At 41.6% G+C, this 21,163-nt stretch overlaps 1 protein-coding gene across 4 annotated transcripts; it reads left to right on the top strand.

Moving 5' to 3' along the window:
- The first annotated feature begins 1,517 nt into the window (after positions 1-1,517).
- LOC136951297 (kinase suppressor of Ras 1-like) lies at positions 1,518-20,714 on the top strand. Of its 4 annotated transcripts, XM_067245639.1 has the most exons (21): positions 1,518-1,915; positions 5,156-5,296; positions 12,535-12,682; positions 13,157-13,586; positions 13,891-14,048; positions 14,202-14,265; positions 14,721-14,804; positions 14,904-14,965; positions 15,169-15,278; positions 15,488-15,662; positions 15,948-15,989; positions 16,652-16,709; positions 16,985-17,039; positions 17,501-17,752; positions 18,098-18,294; positions 18,524-18,620; positions 18,702-18,835; positions 18,953-19,084; positions 19,229-19,364; positions 19,520-19,653; positions 20,383-20,714. In XM_067245639.1, the coding sequence occupies exons 1-21, from the start codon at positions 1,691-1,693 to the stop codon at positions 20,468-20,470; spliced, it is 2,922 nt and encodes a 973-aa protein (XP_067101740.1). In that variant the 5' UTR covers positions 1,518-1,690; the 3' UTR covers positions 20,471-20,714. The 4 variants fall into 4 exon arrangements, with proteins under 4 accessions (XP_067101740.1, XP_067101741.1, XP_067101743.1 ...); XM_067245640.1 differs by lacking the exon at positions 15,948-15,989; XM_067245642.1 differs by lacking the exons at positions 1,518-1,915; positions 5,156-5,296 and adding an exon at positions 6,306-6,356.
- Positions 20,715-21,163: the final 449 nt, after the last annotated feature.

Below are 21,163 nucleotides of genomic sequence, written 5' to 3'. Positions count from 1 at the left end.
ATTGATGAAAATCCTTCATTTTTTCATATTTTTACCACCAAATATCAATTGCTATTAGTAGTATTTCATATAGCTAGCTTTAGATACATTTTATCGTAAGATTAGCTTGTTTGATTCGAAACGCAGTTAGAGCTAGACTGTAGGTCTAGTATCTAACATAAGCAACACTTTTACTGAAGCTAGCTAGAGAGCACGTGTATCATAACCAGAAGTCAGTTGCCTTATAGTCTGTCAAATTAGTTCTAGTTATTGGTGTTCGTTGGCATACAAAGTAAGTCTTCTATATAGCTCTTATTAGCCTAGTTAGTAGAGCTAGCAACAATGAATTGCAGATTAATCGGTCCGAAGCAAGTTAACTGGTAAATTTACGAAAATCCTGCATTTCATATTTCGACCACCACATATCAATTGTTATTAGTAGTATTTTATATAGCCAGCTTTAGTTAAAGTTTATCGTAAGCTTGTGAACGCTAGATTCTAAATGCAGTTGGAGCTAGACTATAGGTCTACGTAAGCAACACTTTTACTCTAGAGAGCTGTACATGTAGGAAGATCACCGGATCACTACAAACAAAAGGAGTGGAAGAACACGGGACATATTGTACATTAAAATGTTTTATTGAATGCAGTTGGTTGCCTTGTTTATTCTGTTCTATTTACCAAACTCCTTTCTTGTCTTGAGCAGTTGCTGGTGATAATGGTTATTCAACTTGCATCAAGTACTACAAATGTAAGTGTTGTTAATGTGGTAAATTGTAAGTGGGCTGATGAATAAAAAAACGTTTAACAAGTCCCATTTACTTTAACAGTCGAAGGTTAAACGTTAAGTGGAACAATATAGTCCTCATTAGGCTACTGTTTGGTATGTACGGTACAGTACAGTTGGTACAGTATGGTAGCTAGCATAGCCATTTCTAGCTCTGCTTCACAATATTGCGTTATGTATTATACGTTCATGTAATACATACATGTTAATAAAGTATCAGACATACATGATACAACACACCAGTAACCAATTGACATTGTGTTAATATACCGAAAATGTCCGTGAATCGAGATGGTGCTGCTGTCTGTCCCGCCGAAAACCATTCAAACAGGTTGACAGGAGTGGGAGTTTTGTTTAACTACAGCAAGCTACCGGAACTACGTGACAAAAAAAGCTCTAGCTTTTTTCCTGTGTTTCACTGGCAGTGAGTGTTCACAATGTTGTATTTCACTCCATTCTACACCAAACACGTCAGTGAGGACTGCCTTTTGTAGATACGAGTCTGCTGAAGATAGCCAGAATATCGGATTTATTTAACTGAGCCTGTTTCATTCATCATTTTCCTGAGAAAGTGACTTCCGTTGGCCAGCTTCACTGGAACTACAGCGAGCTACATGAACCACGTGATCACGTGTCGGCGAGATCAAAGCGTGTCGCAACTCTTTTTCTATGGCTCTGGACGAAACGAACGTGGTGGAGAAACCAGTGATTCTATAGGGCAGGGAGAAACACGGAACCCAAAGATGTTTGCCATCGGCATGACACCCATCTGTCAAACTGATATCCCATCGAAGAACTCGTGTGTCTAAAAAATATCTGACTCTGTTTACCGCGTCTAGCCGACGCATTGAATTTTTTCTCTAATTCTTAGATTTATTTCTATCTTCTGAATTTTTTCAATTCAAAGCAAACCTTTCAAACTGCATGCGTCGATGCCGAGGAATGGATAGTGTGCCACTGCCAAGTGACAATAGCAGGATGGTTAAATGTAGTGAAGTCTCAAATGAAACAGTACATGCAGATGTAGCTCTTGACCAATGCAAACTTATACAAAGTATTATTGAAATCTCCATCTCCAGCCTCCAAGGATTAAGGACAAAATGCGCTGCTTCTAATGACCTCACCCAGCACGAGATACGCACTTTAGAGGTAGGTAGCTATATTACATCATTGTAGCCTATACCCACCGCAGAAAGTTAGCAGCTAACTTTGAAAAACGTATATGCACTTTTGAATACTATTTTTAGCTTGTTTACCAATATCAGTTTAAGCGTACATATTGCTTCTTTATTTAACTTCCTGTCCATTGTCAGCTCGTTGCACCTGTGTCGAAATAATGCATGTCGCTGTCGAAATGGGCTAGAATGAACTAAATGTTAACTAAACTATAAATAAGGTTCACAAGTTAAATTGCAATAGCCAATACAACCAGTATTACTAACTTAATCCACCTTGTCAGATTTCCCACTGGAGCGCAAAACTGTAGGGCTATACCTTGATATGCGCAAGCGCAGTAAGCACTGGTAGGACAAAATGTTGCATCTGCCAGTATACTGGCTCACTCTTAATAAAGAAATGCATATTGTAGCCTAACAAATATCCAAGGAGATTTGTCTTTACAGGCTGTCACAGGGTACTAGGGAGACAGCACGCATGCCAACACCAAAATACACACTTTCCGCTAGGTGTCTCCCTTAAATGCGACCTGCCAGCAACAAAAAACTAATAATGATAACAACCTCGTTAGTAGTGTATCAATGTAAACTGACATTTGATCGAGGCATCTGGTGCCTTGTAGTATTGGACACGGAAAGTTCTACCTGCTTTAGGATCTTGCATAAAAGCATCTTCTAGTCTAGACAGCTGACAACACTGAACTACAACACCTCGTGTGTGTTACAATGTATAGCATTTACATTTAGTCATTTTGCATGAAAGCATGAAAGAAAAATATTGGAAGAGGAGACAACTTTCTTGGAAAACTTTACTTAAAACTGCAAAACAGACAATCACGTGGGATGAAGGGGAGTGTCTGAAAATAAACTGTAACCCCTGAGCAGATGTCCTTCTCTCAAATCTCTTCTTCCTCCTATTTCATTGTGACACTATTTAGAAAACAAGAGCTATTAAAACATTAATTGCAACCTCCAGTAAGTTGGATCTTGATGATATTTGGCTCTCGTTGGACTTGGATCTTGCTTTTGGCCCTTTTTGGGCTATTGTTGTACACAATTTAATGCATTTTATCTTCACATCTGGCGACATGGTTTCCTAATTAGTTCTTCTCATATCAAATTTGTTACTAAATCACCAGTGTTTGGTCCAATTGAAAAACTCCAATAATAATATATTATTTTTAATTTGTTAGTTCACCTAAGTCTGCGAAGTCACAAACCCATTCCCTAAATATTTATATTTAAAATGATGGCCTGGCATTGTTTTGATCTGTATGTTCAATCTTATGGAAAATTAATTTAAATGTTGTTCTTAGGGATGCTAAGTGCCAACTATAATTGTCTCATGATCTGTATTCATAGAAGTGGTTGTCAACAAATACAAATTTGGCAAGGTGGCCTCACTGCCAGGCCTCACACAAGGCTGACATTATTCAAAGTATTCCAGAGATCCCTGTGGTCTACGGATGAGTTATAATTGCTGGCATCGCTGCCTTGCTGATGGGTGAGCTGGAAAGAGTGTGGAGCTCTTGTTGAGTACTAGTCTGACGGAGCTTCTAAATTTAGCTTGTCTCCCACCCACGCATTCTCAGTGTGGCCTGTTGAGCAAGAAAGTAGACCAGCAGAGTGAGAGACAGAGAGGCGAGGGCCAGAGAGAAAGAGGGAGGAATAGAAGGGAGAGGAGGATGAGCGGGAGGGGGGAGAACTATTCTCTGGGTTGGTAGAGCCATCAATCAACATGGATAAGAACAAAAGAAAGAGATGACAGCCTATGACAGACTTGTATCTCTCTCCATCTCTCTTTTCTCCCACATCCCTGTATCCCACAAAAGGCCTGTCAGGTAGTCGGACCTGAGCTCAAAGGCTGGGGAATCGGGTTCCGTTGGTTTGCTGATATAGACGGTCTGTATTGTGTTTATATTGGCCACAGGAGCCACCCTCTGAGTCTATAATTACAGCCCCACTATCTCTTAAGTCATTATGCAGGAAAAGAAGAGCCTTACAGCACCAGTCTCCAACGTGTGTAACATTTCTTAAGCAGCAGAAACATGCAAATGTAAGGTCTGAAATGACAAAATGACGCTATTGCTGCATTGTACAATGCACGATTGAAATGGAGATATTATTGTTCACGGTGCCTGGTAGTTGAGATGTGGTACACGCTGTGCCTGTAAATCCAGACCATTCCGTGTGTCCAGCTATGTTTCCCCAACTTGCAAATAGTACAACCACTCTGTTTGTGTGTAGCTGCGTTTTTTTGTTCAGAGCACAGTTTACAAGTTCCCTCAAGACAAACTATATTGTGAAAGGGTTGCCTGATATTGACCTCAGGAAATGGTTCTCCCACAGCTTCCTGTTTGAACCTTTAAACAACCCTTTTATGACCCTTTTCAGTCATCCATTCTACCTTTTTAGATATGTCACTGTTGCTGCTGTAAACCTACATCTGTGCACATTTCGATGGAAATCTTTTTTGTTGTTGTTGTGTGCTGTCTTAATGTTTATAATGGCTGTACATTAGACATGTGTCATAAAAAGAATACATATTTACCATTATGGTACTGTCAATTTTCAGTCTCTTACAGTAGTTTAAGGCCTTTATTCATAGGCTTTTTCTACTTTCTCACTCTTTTTTTCCATTTGACTTCAAGCCACCCTAACCCATAGTTCACTAGGGGATTTCCTGATGCTCTGTATGTGTCGCACCTTTGCCTTAATTTACATAACTTAAAGCTGAATATACTTGAAATGGTAAGAAATCGAAACTGACTGTTGGTAGCAGAGCCCTAGTTGACACAAACCTGATTCAAGATAAATGGTGGGATCTGACTGAGACCATGAGTGTCACAAGGGGTTGTTGTCCCCTTGAGCAAGGCACTTGGCAAAACACGTATCCATGCAGTGTCAGTTAGGTTTACAGACATCTTATGCAGTGATAATTGTTTCTGCATTACAACAATCAACAATGCTATTGCAAAATCATGACTAACTCAAATAGTCTTGAATGGTAATGCTGCTCTCTTCCTCTCACACCCCCTTGCATCTCTTCCTTCAAGTCATTGTTGCAAAAAATAATAATATCTGACTCTACTCAGTCAGAACCTTGTTTTGATATTGTGTTTGTACTCTGTTTTGATATGTGACATTAAAATGCTTTCGCCAAGACACCATAGTAAAATTCCTAGTTTCTCATCATTGTTTGTGCCCCCTGTAGGTAAAGTTGAAGAACTACATCTGTAAACAACTGCAGTGCAAACACGTAGTGCCTGAGATGGAGAGGACGCTGGCTCTGGAAAGCTACCCTCGTCTAGTGGATTGGCTCCACACCATTAACCTCAGACCTGAGCTCATACAGGTGAGTGTATGTGTGTGTTTTATGTGTGTTTGTTTTAGTGGCCTGTACCAGAGATCCAATTTTGAAGTTGTACATTTTGTATTCAAATGTATAAGCAATGAAGCGCAAATGGAACAGGACCCAAGGCTGAATACATGCATATCATTTGTCACAGGTGTTGGCAACATGTTGTGAGCCTCCAAAGACTCAGGTTAACGTCCTGAGCTTGGCAACTCTGCTAATTATGCATACACACCCAAAAGGAGCTGGCAACATGCCGGAATAGGATTAATATCCTCTTCATTTGTGTTACTGTGTCATTATGAACTGTACTGCCACATAAGAACACTCATTCTACTGTGTCAGCCACATTGGGACCAGTTAAACTCGCTCTGCCAAGCCCTGTTTACAAATACAGGGGATTCAAATGTTTAAGGTCAGCCAAGAGAGGAAGAGGGATTGTGAGAAAGTTTTACCAAGAAGGGTAGTTGTTGGAGGTGTTGTGGGAAGAATGGACAATAGAAGAAGGTATGTAAGAATTTAAGCAACACATCAAAAGCAACCGACTTCTCCAAGTTTATTTTTAAGTATTTTGGAAACGCAACACATTACCCTTTCACCACAGCCATTTGAGAGACAAGCTATGCAACCCCCTTCCCAGCCACTCTTCCTCAATACTATTTCTGTTATCAAACCATAGTGACAGGTGAGCGACAGGTATAACTTGACTGCTGTTACTGTAGGTTTCACTATTTACTTACATAGATTAATTTAAAAGTCAAAGTGTTATACCCCACACACACACATTTTGTGATGAGCAGTCAACCCAAACTGGTTCTGAGGCTCCAGAATGTGCCAAGTCAGCTGCTGTGCCTCCTTACTGTCTTTACCCAGCATGCTATTTTTAAACACCCACTCCTGCCTTCCCACATACCACCAACACACACACACACACACACACACACACACACACAGAGAAACACATGCTGCTGGGAGAGCAGGAGTACACATGCTTAGCAGCGGACCAGACTGGACACACTCATAATAGGACAGCACAAAAGAAAGTTGGATTCACTTGGCTGTAAGTTTGAACTACAAAGCAGACAAAGGCTAGCATGTGTAACAGGAGCAATAGAGACCAGCACATGGTTTTCTGTCCAGTGTACTTAGGTAGGCCAATGTTGTGTCTGATCAGAAACATTGTTCCTGTTTGCATAAGACTTTACTGCATGTTTGCTTTTATAATGCAATTTAGCTTCTGTGCCTTGCTGTTGAATTGTTTTGTTCATATCGGCCCTTCTTGGATGACTGATCACTTCAAACTCTGCTCAACAGAATTATGATGTAGTTGACCAAATTCCAGGCAACTTTGACACGCCTGTTGTATGCACTGTGGGCACCTGCATTCCTGGCTTTGTGTGTGGATTTCCAGAACATCAACTTATTACATTTATTATAATTTGAGAATAGACCACATTTTACTCCTAAATATGTATTAAAAACCTTTGAAGACTTAATTGATTAGTTGGCTTTTTAGTGGATCATTACACTCCAGAACAGTAAAGCTTTGTGATTCACAATTCTTTATTCACTCTGTGATAATTTTTACGGGCCTGTGTCCTGGCAACATGGGCATTCATTAGCCATGGCCCCATCCATTATGTGACTCAGAGGGCAGAAAGTATTGGCCAGAGTTGCACACTATAATAGGTGGCACTGGCAAGTAACTGCTGACATTTTCTGTTAAGCACCTTTTGAAGTCAGATGAGCCGAGAGAGGACACATTTAGACCGCTCTGTCGTTATAAATTCCCTGTGCGTGCATGAACGCATATGCAAGGACAGTATATTCATGTGAGTGTGCCTGCATAGTGAATTGGGGGTATGTGTGTCTTTGTCTGTGTGTTTGACTGTGTGTGTGTGAATGTTTGTCTGTGTAAGTGCGAGTTTGAATCAGCGAGGTGTGTAGGGAGGGATTACTGTTTACACAGAAGGCGGAAAGGAATTCCCCTCCGGCCAGAGAGCTGGGATCAGGCGTGCCTCTCAGACACATTTGCATGACTGGACAGTTTTGGAAAATGTATGAAGAGGCCGAGATGAGCAATGAAAATTCTCCTATGGGCGAGAGCATGGATGGTGGCCCTGTAACCCCCCCCCACACACACACACACACACACACACAAACACAGATGACCCATGGTCTGAGCCATCTGTGCCCCTATCTGGGTCAAATACATGTATGTAATACTGTACTATACTTTAAAAACTGTTATTTTATACGTGTTTGATAATTTTGGCTAATTAAATGCCTAATGTTTATCTGCAGTAAAAGATATGCCTAACAACAACACTCAGTGGCAAGTGAAATCTTAGGTCAGTTGCGGCAAGCCTTCCCTTTCCTGGAAGTGTGGGAGTTGTTGGAAAAAAGGAACATTACAAAGGCCCCCCCAAAAAACGGTTTCCTGTGCCCTTGTGGAATATGTACCCCTCCCATTTTCTCTCCTCCCTTTCCCAGCCTCTTTTCCCCCCTTTCTCTTCTTTTTGTGTCTAGTCTTGTGTGGCAAGTCACCTCTAGAACAGTTAGGCAGTAAAGGCTGGAAAAAATGCAGTGCTGCAGAGGAAGCACGGCCATTATCTCAAGGTGGTAAAAGACTGATTAGACACATGATTCTCATGGCACTGCTCTCAACTTTCTGTAGAATATGTACTGAGAGAGACTGCTGCAGTTTCTGTTTCATGATAGTTTGAATGGGGTTGCCTATACTTAAGATTGCTGACAGTACAAGATACGTAGTTAACCCTTGAGTACCACCAGCCGTAACTTTAACCCTGAGGTTGAGCTATATCATTCAATTATATTGGCCTATGTAAAGTCTGTAATATTAACTGTTTAAGCTGTTTTAAATGTGCTTGGTGTCCACCAACCAGCAGATTAACCTTCTATTTTCTGTTTTATGGGCTATTCTGTTCATTTCCTACAGCTATTTTGTTTTGGTCCTACCCTGGCGTAATGTGGGAGAAGGTTAGAGGGGCTGGTGGGGGCTGTGGGGTTGCAGTGACGACCAGTGACGAACAGTTGTTGATGCATTCAATTAGAATGCCAGCAGGAAGACAGAGAGAGAGAGAGAGAGAGAGAATAGACAGGCAAGCAGACAGACTGGCTTGCTGGCTATCGAACTTGTTGGAAAGAAGGAGGGGCAGAGGTAAAGAGAGGTAGAGAGGGAGGGGAAAAACTGGGAGTGTGCGCAAGGCAAGACTTCTCAGTTGTTCACACAATATGACAGGAGTTTGAAGTGTTTGGTTTCGTAACCCTCTCTGGGGCATGAGAAAGAGCAACGATAAAACTGATTCAATATCAACAATATGGTACGTAGAATGAGGCTACAATTGTAACTTGGTCTAAATTGTGTTCACTAGATGTTTGTTTGTGTTTTGACAGATTGTCTTTGTTACTCTCCAGCTGTTGAGCGATTTGTTTCCGCAGTGTTCAGCTTGATAGACGTTGTGTAGCTTTGAGGGCTTGTACACAAAAATATACTGTAGCGTCTCAGTAGAGACACATTGATGGTAATCTGTTGTCTTTGAGTTTTAACATGTGTATTTGTCATTGTTGTATTTTCTGTCCTCTAAATAAGTCTCTCTCTCTGTGTGTGTGTGGTTGCATAGTATGCTTTGTCATGTGTAGCTTCAGTGTTTAGATGTGTGGATGTTCAGGAGTGTCCCGGCTCTCAATGTTAGTATGAACTCCAGCCCTTATGGTCATGTTGATTTACAGAAAGAGACTTTCCTTGATGTATGGGTAATGATCTGTCGTTCTCTCTACCCCTCCCTTCCTCTCTATCTCTCTCTCTATTACATAGTCAGTCATCATCTTATATCATCCTTCTGGTTATGTCAACACTAAACACAAGGCATGCCCAGACACTGGCCAGGTATTGGTATGTGTCAGCCTTTCAAACACAGTCAGTTTATGGTCCTGGCCTGCCACACACAGCATAATGACCCACCCTGTCTCTCTCTCACACTCACACACACACCCACACAGAGTAGCTCAAACACACAATATACACAGAAAACACATATTTGTTGACGCTTTCATAAAAATGACTCTGTGTGTGCTTACAGGCACAACAAATGTGGGGTAATTGCTCATATGCTCTTCTTTTACGACACACGTGTGTGTGTGTGTGTGTGTGTGTGTGTGTGTGTGGCGCAGAGGCTGTCTGATTCTTGGACTCTCTCTTTCTACCTCTTTCTTTCTACCTCTTTCTTTCTCTCTTTCTCTCTCTTGCTCCATGACTGCGTACAGTAGCTGCCACCCACTCCACCCTCTCTTTGATCTCCGTGCCTCCTCTGTATTAAGTGGGCACTCAATGAAGCCCAGGCTGAAGCATGTTCCTTTTACGACCACACGTCTGTCCTTTAACCTTTACTTCAAAGCTTTTGTTACATGCTCAGTAAATCATCACTACAAGGAGGCTAGGCCCACTTTTGAGTTGTTTATTCTACATTCCCACATAATACTGTAAGGCCTGTATCATTCAGGTCTCCAATACAGCCCTACACCAAGCAGGCACTTTCCTGGGTGGTGTCCTCGGGGCCACACTATCTGACTACAGCGCTGGGTTAGTTTATTTTTGTAAATTGAAACAAAAGGGCAAAAATAACTTGTCGGCCTTTAACATAGAACGTCTGTCTGCCGCCACGCCCACTAGTCCCATGTTGAGAGATTGAAGTTGGAGTTTGAAATGTTGTAAATACTAGCGTTAACTTATCACTAACCGATAGTGAAGTCATGCCGGGAAATATCAAACTGAGGCCTGAAAACCGAACGGTCGAGGTTAGTAAGGTCGAGATTGTTTTATATGGCATTTTTAGCTCTTTTCATTTTGTAAATGAAAATAAATGGTAGGCTAATTTTAGCTAGCTCTCAAGTCTTCTCACGGTGTGTTTCAGGTGTTGCCTATAGCAACCAATTACTTTTGATAGAAAGCGGACAACACGGTTCTGCTAAAATGGCTTTAATTCCAACACAAAATAACGACACAAGTGATTCAAAGAGTCTATTCTTCGTCTAGTATCCGTATCAGACCGCAGATGACGTCAGAGGAGGGCAATAATAATCCGTATCAGACCGCAGACCGGCGATTAGGTCAATACGTGGCTGGCATGACCATAGACATTATGTCTATGGGCATGACTACCCATTAGCCAATCACAACGCTCGTACTGTCGTTGCCATATAATAATGAGTCGTATTAAAGAAGCAAGTGAACCGATGGAACGATTGAAATATGAAGACACTAGCGTTTTTAAGAATGACACGCAAACTCTAATGAATTTATAGCTGTGGATACCTCATCAACTTGTCAGCTAACTTCGATAGACAGTTTCTGCAGAATTACAGAGGTTGCCAGTTGTCTAATTTGTCTTTAGCTAAAATAGCTATTTTTCCAGAGATAGTTCTTTCAGTGAGTTAGGCCCTTGAATTATATGGTAGGGTTACTGCCAGCTAGTTATCTAGTAATCTGTTAGCTGGATGAACTAGGCCTAGTTGGTTAGCAAACTTGATCTCTGCTGACTAGCTAGCTAGATTGTTGATGCACTTTGAGATTGATGCACAAACAATGTTTATTTTAGCACACAGCTACAGCAGGCTAGTACACTTGTCACAGCACTGTAGCTATGTTGGTCTACTATACTACAAAACACAAAACACCAGATTTTTGCATTGGTTGAGTTATGGTTGTGATGTTCATTTTAATTCCCTTTCCTTTGAAACTTTTCACAAACCATAATTCACCACATACAATGTAGTGTTTTGTTTGTAATCTACTCTATTTTCTGATTTACCAAAGTTATGGTAAGATATTGCTTTTAACCGTAACCCTTGCTAATGGGATCTGTTTTCTTCTCATGAACAGCAAGAGACATGGTGTGGACACACCTAGGATGAACCCTGTAATTAACACGTCAAGCAAAACCCACAAAACTTTATTTCACATTATTTATAGCCGGTATGTTTAGCTAGAAGAGGCCTCTTTTTGGTTGCAGTTGTTTGTCCTTCTTTGATTTATTTATATTCTGTAGTTGAACTTTCAATCTCATACGCATTTGTTTTAGGTCCAGTACTGATACTTTGTGTCAATAGGTTTTTATCTCAACTATGCTTTTGAATTGAATAGTTTTTCATTGTGGTTTTTTTCTATGGTTCCATCACATAGAAGTAGCATCTTTAGCAGTTGACATGGACCACAAGCTTTTTTTCTCCTCATGTCACACTCTATGCCAGTCACCATGTCATACACTCTTTTGTGCATATCATCTCACCCTATCCATTTATTTACCATGGAGACAATAGGGAAACTGCTCGGTTGCCAGGCGATTAAGCTGCCCCCCACAAAAAAACACTTCTGTTCTTTTTAGCACGGTCCATTGAGCTTGGGGGCGGTCGCCTGGGAGACACAGGGCTGAGAGAATGCATTCCGGTAAAACGGGGGCGGATGGTCCACTGGCAAAAGCTTTTTACGGTTTGCCAATATATTCCAGGATTCACCAGTCAGGCATGCATAAATGCATTGGTGTCGAGTTGAAGAATGGAACATACTTTGAACCATGTTCAAAGCACTAAACAGAGATATGTTACATACACATTATATATCTTTCAACTTCCTGTGTATCCAACCAAAACTACACCTTAGGACTCTTGTATAGGATCAATTGAATCTTATCTCACCAGCCAATTATGTTTTCTTCAGTTGTTTGACTCATAAAATAAGCTCAAGTATGTCTATCTATCTCTGCTGTGAAATATTTTGACATTGCTGCAGCAGTAGGAAAGTGTTGTCTGATCCTTGGCTGCCTGTTATTTTTGGCCTTCCAAGTTCTGCCTTAATTTGGTTTCTACTAGTGCCTCTTTTATTTAGGCTTATTAGTGGCTTTTTTATTGAATAGTATGCCCAACCACAGTGTCTTTACTGAAATGACATGGTTGACACAGATTTTTGTCCCATCAACATACCTCAACATATCTCTTTATTATGCTTTATAAATCTGACTGTGAGACACACACACTCATAACTCTTAACAAATCTTTATATGTTATTCCTTTGTTCTGTCACTCCCATCAATCAATCTTCCCTACCCTTGTGTGCTTAAAAAAAATGTTCCGCACTCTTTCTCCGACTTGTATCTTTCCCTCATTCTGACCCCATTTCTTCTTCTGCCTCTTGCTCTCTCCCTATATTTGGGCTTTTTCAGGCTTTACCAGCAAAGTTGTCCCTGGATGCTTTGCTGCAGATGTCCAGTTCTCAAGTGGGGGACACAATGAGAAGACTCGGCTCCAACTCTGAAGAGTGCTCCCGCCTCACTGCTGCCCTCTCCTGCCTAAAGAGCGCCACTGACATAGGTGAGTACGCAGTAGCTTGTTTGTGAGGCAAAGTGTGTTACTCGTGCTGACTTCATTATAACCGAATGATACAATGTTTGCGTCATGTTATTTCTTACATTGATACATGTCTGTCATTTTTCATTATTATGTGTACCTAATGTAGAGTAGAATACATAATGTATTCTATTCATCCCAAAATGTGGTATTTTTATCCTGGCTGTCATGTCTTTTCCTGCTCCTCCCCTACGGCATACAAGGTCACCTGACTTTTAACCACCGGTCTTGTCAATCATCAAGCACTCTTGGACTCCTTTCCTTTCCTTCCTCCTCTGTATATATCTGTTTATTATGTTATGTCTTTAGTTGTTATTACGCTCGGTTACTGTCATGTTCACCATTTTGTATTGTTTCGTTCATGGTTTTGTTATTTGATCATAAGTTTTCACCTGCACCTGCTTCCTTACTCACCGCTTCATCATTACACTCCTGCAGGCGGTGACCATAGCGAGGGTTCCTGCATCCTAGAACCTCCTCTGTGTGACAGTGCCACCTCGCCTCCACAGGACCTCCGGTCACGCTCTGTGGACCTCCGTCACCCCCAGAGCCCTGGCCTCCTCCACAGCACCCACAGCACCCACAGCCCCACCCACGGCCGCTCCGTTTCTGTATCCATTGTGCCCTGTTCAGACCACCAGGTGCCCTACATTTGCACAGAGGACACGATGGATGCTTTCACTCCTTCAGCGCACATCTTGGCCACCCCGCCTGCCACCCCGACCACTAAGAGCCGTAACAAGCTCCCCCGAACCACACCGCCCTCGTCCCGGAAACTGCTGCAGCTCCTGCCCAATATTTCACTGACGCGAAGCAAGAGTCAAGAGTCCCAGCTGGCCAACCGAATCGAGGAGCCCACTCCCAGAAAGTGGGTATTTAGTTGTAAACATTGATGTCCTCCTTTTTAATAGGTTAAACCTTTCGTTTTTTTGGGACACGTTAAAATTGTCTTGGAATAAACTTTGGATAAGACTGAACTTCAGAGGAGTTTTTAAATGTCCTTTTTGCATGTCAGTAGTGTAATGTAGTATGAAGTAGTAGGCATACTGTCAATTTACTAAGTCCCTCCCCGCTCCATGTCATCCCCCATCCACGTATCAGTGCTCACTTTTATATGGGCACCACATCAGACAACAACACTGGAACGACCTGACCTCCTCTCTGTTTCACAGGGGGGGTAAAAAGAACAAGTTGCTTCTGAACGTGCAGATCAACAACAGTGGGAACGGGTGTGAGGAACCCACCACACGCTCGCCCCTGCTGTCAGCACGCACGCCCGGTCCTGCCACTGCCCCCTACACACTCCCGGGCACCCCAACTCTCCTGGAGAGTAAGTCAGGCTACTGGCCCCTCATTGCAAATGGCATGCTACCACCCTATATAGTGTGTCAGATAGAAAGATGTTGTGTCTGATAGTACATCTGATATAGGTCTCTCTCTCTTTGTCACACAACACCTTTGTCTTTCTCTCATTCCTTTCTAGATAACTTGGCAATAAACCGAAGTTCTCCACAGATGAGAGATATTGGCCTAGCTGTAACTCACAGGTCAGTCCTGGTATGCCTTATTTCTCCTTTCTCACCTTATGTTCATTTGGTCATAAAGGAGCTTTCCTCACACTGTTATCCCATTGTTTTAATAAGCTACATGAAGAGAATCTACCAAATCCATTCTGGGATGTGATCTCTGTATTATATCTTGGCACAGACCTGACAAAAATTCTTCCACTGGTTTAGGAAGAACGGCGCCTGGAAAATCCAGGAATTTCAATTACGCAAACCATTCAGAGAAATGTTCTTTTACTGGAAATGTGGATGTTTGTTTAAATCTTTTTACGAGAATATATTTGCTTTATTGAGAGTGACAGTGTAGAGGGACAGGAACAGTTTAGTTTTCTTAAATTGAAAGAATTCCTTCTGCTTTCAATTTTGTCGATCGTAGATGTCATTTGTGGATTAAACAAATATTCAAAATAATGAAACAACCTCTTCTACACTTTAAGGTTTTCAACAAAATCCTGGCTTTCTCAGACTTGTCAGGTGTGTCACAAGAGTATGATGTTTGGAGTCAAGTGCAAACACTGCAAGTAAGAGTCTTATAATAAATCTCCAGGTTCAGGAGGGTAGGTTTCAGTAACTGAATCTTTTATCGGCTGTGTGTGTAACATGTGCAACTCTTCTCTTAGGTTAAAATGCCACAACAAGTGTACCAAAGAAGCAGTATCATGCAGGATATCCTTTGTGCAAGGTAAGTCCCTACCATCCCAGGTGACACTATACCTAATGTCGTATCTAATCTAAGGTATATATTGGGCCTGGACATTCAAATCATTTTCACATTTTCATTGGTCTTGACTGCAAAGTGAAACTGAAATGTATTTTGAACAGATATCCACATAAATACATGTATCTACTAGTGCAATAATATTGTGTTTGTTATATATATTGCAGTGCCAATACGCAGAGCAGAATCTGTACCTTCAGACATCAATAATAAAATAGACCGCAATGCAGAGCTGCCCATTATGTTTGGGACATTACCTAAAGCAATAACCAAAAAGGTAAGGTCTCACAAGGGGTTTTCTGTTGACTCAACAGCAACATTACTGCAACATTATATGCATTTAAATGAAAATACTGTCATCTCAATGGTTCAAGGAGATTTTGTGTGTTTTTATACTACCATCTGTGTCCCATATCCCTGTTGTGTGTATTTACGATTGCATGTTAGTCTTTGTATCTGCATGTTGAAATCTCTCCTGTCTTCCAGGACTACCCTTCCCTGCAGAATCCGATAGACTCCAGCAGTAACCCCTCGTCCACCACCTCGTCCACGCCCTCCTCACCAGCCCCCTTCCAACAGAGCAACCCCCCCAGCATCGGCGCCACGCCACCTCCCAACCCTTCACCCCAGGGTCCTCGAGACAGCCGCTTCAACTTCCCAGGTCAGGCCTCAGGCCTTTCAGCCCTCACTGGCACCTCAAGGCAGCAGCCACTCCCTATCTTTTTAATTACTAATTCAGAGGGCTAATCAACCAGTGATATCCTATACAAATTATTCAATTAAACTAATAACAAAATGACCTTCCCCCCAAAAAATGATGTACTGCGGCTTGGTGGTGTATATCCTACTGATATTTCCTTAACTGCTTGTTGCTGTTCTAACACAGTATCCAGTTTCCTTCTTTCTTCTTCATTTTGCTCCAATCATTTTCCATATGTTCCTTTAGCTGCCTGTTATTCACTGCCTATACAACAGTTTATTTTTCCTGGTGAGTTAACAAATCTCTCGTGTCTGCGTCTGTGTGTTTGTGTGCACACCCTGTTCCTCCCTCTGGTGGATGTGGATGGAAGTGAAGCATTTTTCTGTTAAAATGCACTTAACCCTTGTGATGCCTTCAGGTCACATGACCCAAAGGTTCATAACGAATCATTGTTGTGTTTACCCAATTTTACCCAATATATAAACAAATAAAAATAATTTTCTTTTAACCTTTGCAATGTGGGGGGTCTGAGACAGCCCAAAGGTTAAATAAAATGCTTCACTTTGTTTTTGTATGCGGTAAAGTTGTCGCAATACGACGGTGGGTCACAATGACTGATGGGTCAGAATGACCCGAAGATAACACAAGGGTTAATATAACTGCTCTATTGCAATTGCATGTTTGTATTACATGTAATAGCAGGATTGGTGTCAACTTGGACATTGTTGTGGCTGTATGCTTACAAAATTGATAGTGTATATAAATAACTGATGGTATGCCAATAACTTAATAATTTATTGGCACACTTAATAAGTTAAGCACACAAACAAGTTGACACGATTGGCTATGATACTCAATGGTTGTGCAGAACTTGTGCTCACGTCACATCACTATGTTTTTATCGTTTGTTCAAATGTTTGTTTCATTCTGATCATCTTTATTATCAACAGATGTGCCTACTTTCTCTAATCCTGGTGGAAATCACCCTGAGAAATACCATGAAACTGGGTAAGAGACTTTAAGTGACGTTTAGTGATGTACAAAAACTCTGTAAAAGTCAACTGCGAATTTCAGGCTTTGTATGTTTGAAATACTTTCTTGTCTAATTTACTGCTCCTAGAATGAGGTTTGGAAAAATACTGTTCAATTGTACCTGAAAATAGTAATCATGCATAGAAAAGTAAATAAAAGTACTTGAAATAGTATGTTGACACAAGTCTAGTGCCAAGGTTGGACGAAGGGTAGGGGATCACTGATTATCACAGAAATGTTCCTTTTGGCAGAGAAACCCAGCTGGCTGTGACTGAGCAGCAGAATCTTGGAGTAAAGACTGGAGTGGTAAGTAGCATAACATTACTGACTGGAATAAAAGGTAGCAGGTGAGAGAAACAAAATGTCTTTTGTTCTGTATTGGGATTCAGTCTAATGTCTGATGCCATCCGATTGGATAGGAACTTGTCTTGGCTGTGCAAAATGAAAGAATAAAACAATCATATGGGGAACTTGAACTTGTGCTGAAGTGCCAGTCCTTACTTTGAACGTACAATTGTAGACAGTTGATTGACAGAGTTTGATTACTACATTACATGATTTTATATCTACTGTAACTGTGTCATGTTGCTTGATCCCTTTCATCCAAGGAATTTCTTAGAGATATTCTTTCCCCAAATGTCATGAGACAAATGTGCTGCGTACCCGTGCAACTATGACTAGCACAGAAACATTTGCACAGAAACATTTTATTCAGCAGTAAGGACAAAGACGTATTCCTTGGTAATAAAGACGAGATATCTTTACAGGAGACAGAGGCAGAGGAGGAAGAGTACCCTGGAGAGGAGAATACCACAGGGGACAGAGAGGGAAGAGAGGAGAGGCAGTCGGATGAAGAGTGCAACGGGGATGAACTGGAGGATCTGCCCAACTCAGGGGGCCCTGGGGGTGGGGGACACTGGAGGGGACCAATCACCCGTAAAGCCAGTCAGACTAGTGTCTACCTGCAGGAATGGGACATCCCCTATGAACAGCTAGTACTGGGCGAGCTCATCGGCAAGGTAAACGTCAATGATGGCATCGTCGCCGACAACATAGAGGGGGTGTGGCTTTAGGGCAGCATAGTACATTCGTTTTGGTTTAAGTGGGATCTGGCTTTCCAGGCTTAGGTAAAGAGAAATGCCACTTGTAGAGCCATGTAATAATATAAAATTGTACTAGAAAGGATGCAAACACCCCAAACCCAACTTAAACGTAACTGACTACTTCCAGTAACTGACCGTATACTTCATATTAAGTGTGTCACAAAGAGAACCAAGTTTGGCAACATGAAGCAACAACGCATTTAATATATTTGGAACTTGCATTTCAAGAAAACAACGTATTGGTTTGTCCCATTCCCTCAGGGCCGTTGGGGGAAAGTACATAAGGGTCGTTGGCATGGTGAGGTTGCCATCCGCCTGCTGGAGATTGATGGTACCAACCAGGGCCACCTCAAGCTGTTCAAGAAGGAGGTGATGAACTACCGACAGACACGCCATGAGAATGTTGTTCTCTTCATGGGCGCCTGCATGCACCCGCCGCACCTCGCCATCATCACCAGGTTGGTCACCTGATGGGCATTGCCATTGACACCTCCAAAAGGCCCCTTTTTTGGGGGGAATGTTATTTATTTGTGTTTATAAATATGTATTCATAGTGTTAATGTATATTAAAAGTAATTTTCTACTAATTACCAGTTTTATATACAATACTTAACCCATTCTATCTATTGCTTGCATATTATTCTCATTGAAATATCTAATCTCATAAAAAATAACTTTACTTTTCAGTTTCTGTAAAGGTCGAACGTTATTCTCTGTGGTGAGGGACTCCAAGCACAAATTGGACATCCACAAGACCAGGCAAATTGCTCAGGAAATTGTGAAGGTATGTTACCAATACTATATATAGTGCTATTACACATCTCTTATTATAGTTCATAGACCTGATCACCAATCCTCTTCACAGGGAATGGGTTATCTTCATGCCAAAGGCATTGTCCATAAGGACCTCAAGTCTAAGAATGTTTTCTATGACTCAAACAAAGTGGTCATCACAGACTTTGGCCTTTTTGGAATGTCAGGAGTAGTTCAAGAAGGAAGGTGAGTTTTTTAAGGTTGTTTAAATAACAAAGGAATGCATCCATACGTCCCAGTTTAAGTTTGTAAGTGTTTTTTGTACTTGTTCCTTTGTGTGTGTGCTTGTGCACACGTTTCCAGGCGAGAGGACAAGCTAAAGCTACCTCACGGGTGGATATGTTACCTTGCCCCAGAGATTGTTCGCAGGATGGGCCCAGGCAACCATGAGGACCAGCTTCCTTTTTCCAACGCTGCTGATGTCTATGCTTTCAGGTACTTTAAGACACACTTACTCTCTCCTGCTAAACATCGAGGGTTTTGCAACCCAATCCTCCTCTTACTATACCCCACCAATACTGTATTCCTCAGTGCAATCCATGATAATGTAAAGCTAACTAGAGAAATGTCAATCCTAAGCACTATTTGGTACGAGCTGCAGGCCGGAGACTGGCCAATCAAAAACCACCCAGCAGAAGCCACCATATGGCTGGTGGGCAGTGGCCAGGGTATCAAGAAGGTCCTATCCGAAGTTAGCTTGGGCAAGGAAGTCACGGTGAGGTCACACATCAGTCTATTATAAATGTATACTTTACTGCTCCAAATGTAAAGTTTGTGCTTTTTAACAGACTGATAGAATGGGTTAGTACTAACAAATGATCAACACAACTAAACATAATCCATAAATTATTTAAATCCTCACCCCTCCAGGAGATACTGACGGCCTGCTGGTCGTTCCATTCGGTCGAGCGACCCACTTTCACCCAGCTGACAGACATGCTAGAGAAGCTTCCCAAGCTCAACCGCAGACTGTCCCACCCTGGTCACTTCTGGAAGTCGGCCGAGTATGTATCTTAGACAGACAGACAGTGTGTGGGGGGGATAATTGGGGGCCATTGTTGACTCTCCATTGATTCCGCTCCACTTTTGGCACACACTCGCATAAGACCAAGTTGCGAGGAAAAACAGGGCACCGATGAAGGTGCTGATTCCGCTGTGATGGGCAGGATGTTTTGGAATTGCAAACAGAATGATCCAACCTTCTGAAAATGAGCGATTACTTTCATATTATTTTATTCAATTTTAAAGGTTTCTTCTAATTGTGGATAACTTGATTGCCTTATTAGAAACATGTTAAGTTTTATCCATTCCCTACCAACCCCCTTTGTTCTCTCTGTCTTGCCAGCTAAGTGTGGGTTGCTGCTTTAGGTGTTTAATTTCTCTGCTTTATTTTTCCCTCTTAGCGCATCTCTTTCAAATCCATCTCTACTCTTGAGTTTCACAGAATTTCTGTCTCTTTTTGTTTCGGTTCTACTCTGTCCTGGACGGTAACCTGACTTCTCATCCACTGCTACTGCTCTCCTTGACCTCTTCTCTTTCCCCTGGATCCCAACTACACTTCTACAACGCCCTCTCTATGTTTCCCTGTCAACAATGAAAATGGCCGTCCCTTTTTTTTCCTCCGTGTATGCTCATTCTTGATTCAAACTACTGCCCCCCCCATCTCTTCTTCACCTCACCCTATTTCTCTGTTCCTATTTTTTCTCTTTTGTTTTTATATACTGTATACAAAGGCCATGGGATCACCACCACTGTCTGCGGGACCACTGTTGTCAGGGCCTGCACTCTCGTTGTCCCTACATGTACAAGTACAGCAGCTGATCCCTCAGTAGCCCCCAGTACTGAAAGATTGTTGATGTGGATGATTTTTTGGGATAGGGTAGAGGATAGAGGACTTAGGATCAGTGTCTAATGACACTCCCTTTCACTATGTAAGTGCTGATTGCCATTTGCCTTTCTTGTTTCTCTTAGCGGGGAAACACATGCGTATGCATGTTGAGGGTTGAGAAGCCAGATTCTGTATTTGTAAGACAATAAAGGTCTCTGAGAGTCAAGTAAATAAGAACTGATGTGGAAATTGTGTTTTATCTGTCGAAACTTAAGACAGCTAATATTAAGTGTAAAAAATAAGAAGTTTGAGGTTCCCTATACACCATCAAATTCCAAGTGGATTGGACCTTATCTGTTCACCACAGGCTGATATATTTACTGTGCAATTAAACAAGGAATATAGTTAAATTTTTTGGTTTGAACTTTGGTTTTACACAACCATTTGAATTGCGTGCTGTACTTTATGTACACACATAATCTCTCAGACAGTATAAAGACTGGAGAGGATTGTGGATTGGGAAACAGGATTGCATTGAGTGTGTGGATTTGAAGGTAGCATTGAACAGGATTGTCATAACATAAAACTGAGTCTTATCAAGAAACAAACATGTTTTATAATAATAAGATGGGTCACCACTGCTCTTTTATGTGCCTTGGTCAGTATGTGTTCTCTCTCTTTCACTT

Source organism: Osmerus mordax, chromosome 11, assembly GCF_038355195.1.
Source record: "Osmerus mordax isolate fOsmMor3 chromosome 11, fOsmMor3.pri, whole genome shotgun sequence".
In the NCBI taxonomy this organism is placed as follows: Eukaryota; Metazoa; Chordata; class Actinopteri; order Osmeriformes; family Osmeridae; genus Osmerus; species Osmerus mordax.
This window is presented reverse-complemented; position numbering and strand designations above follow the sequence as displayed.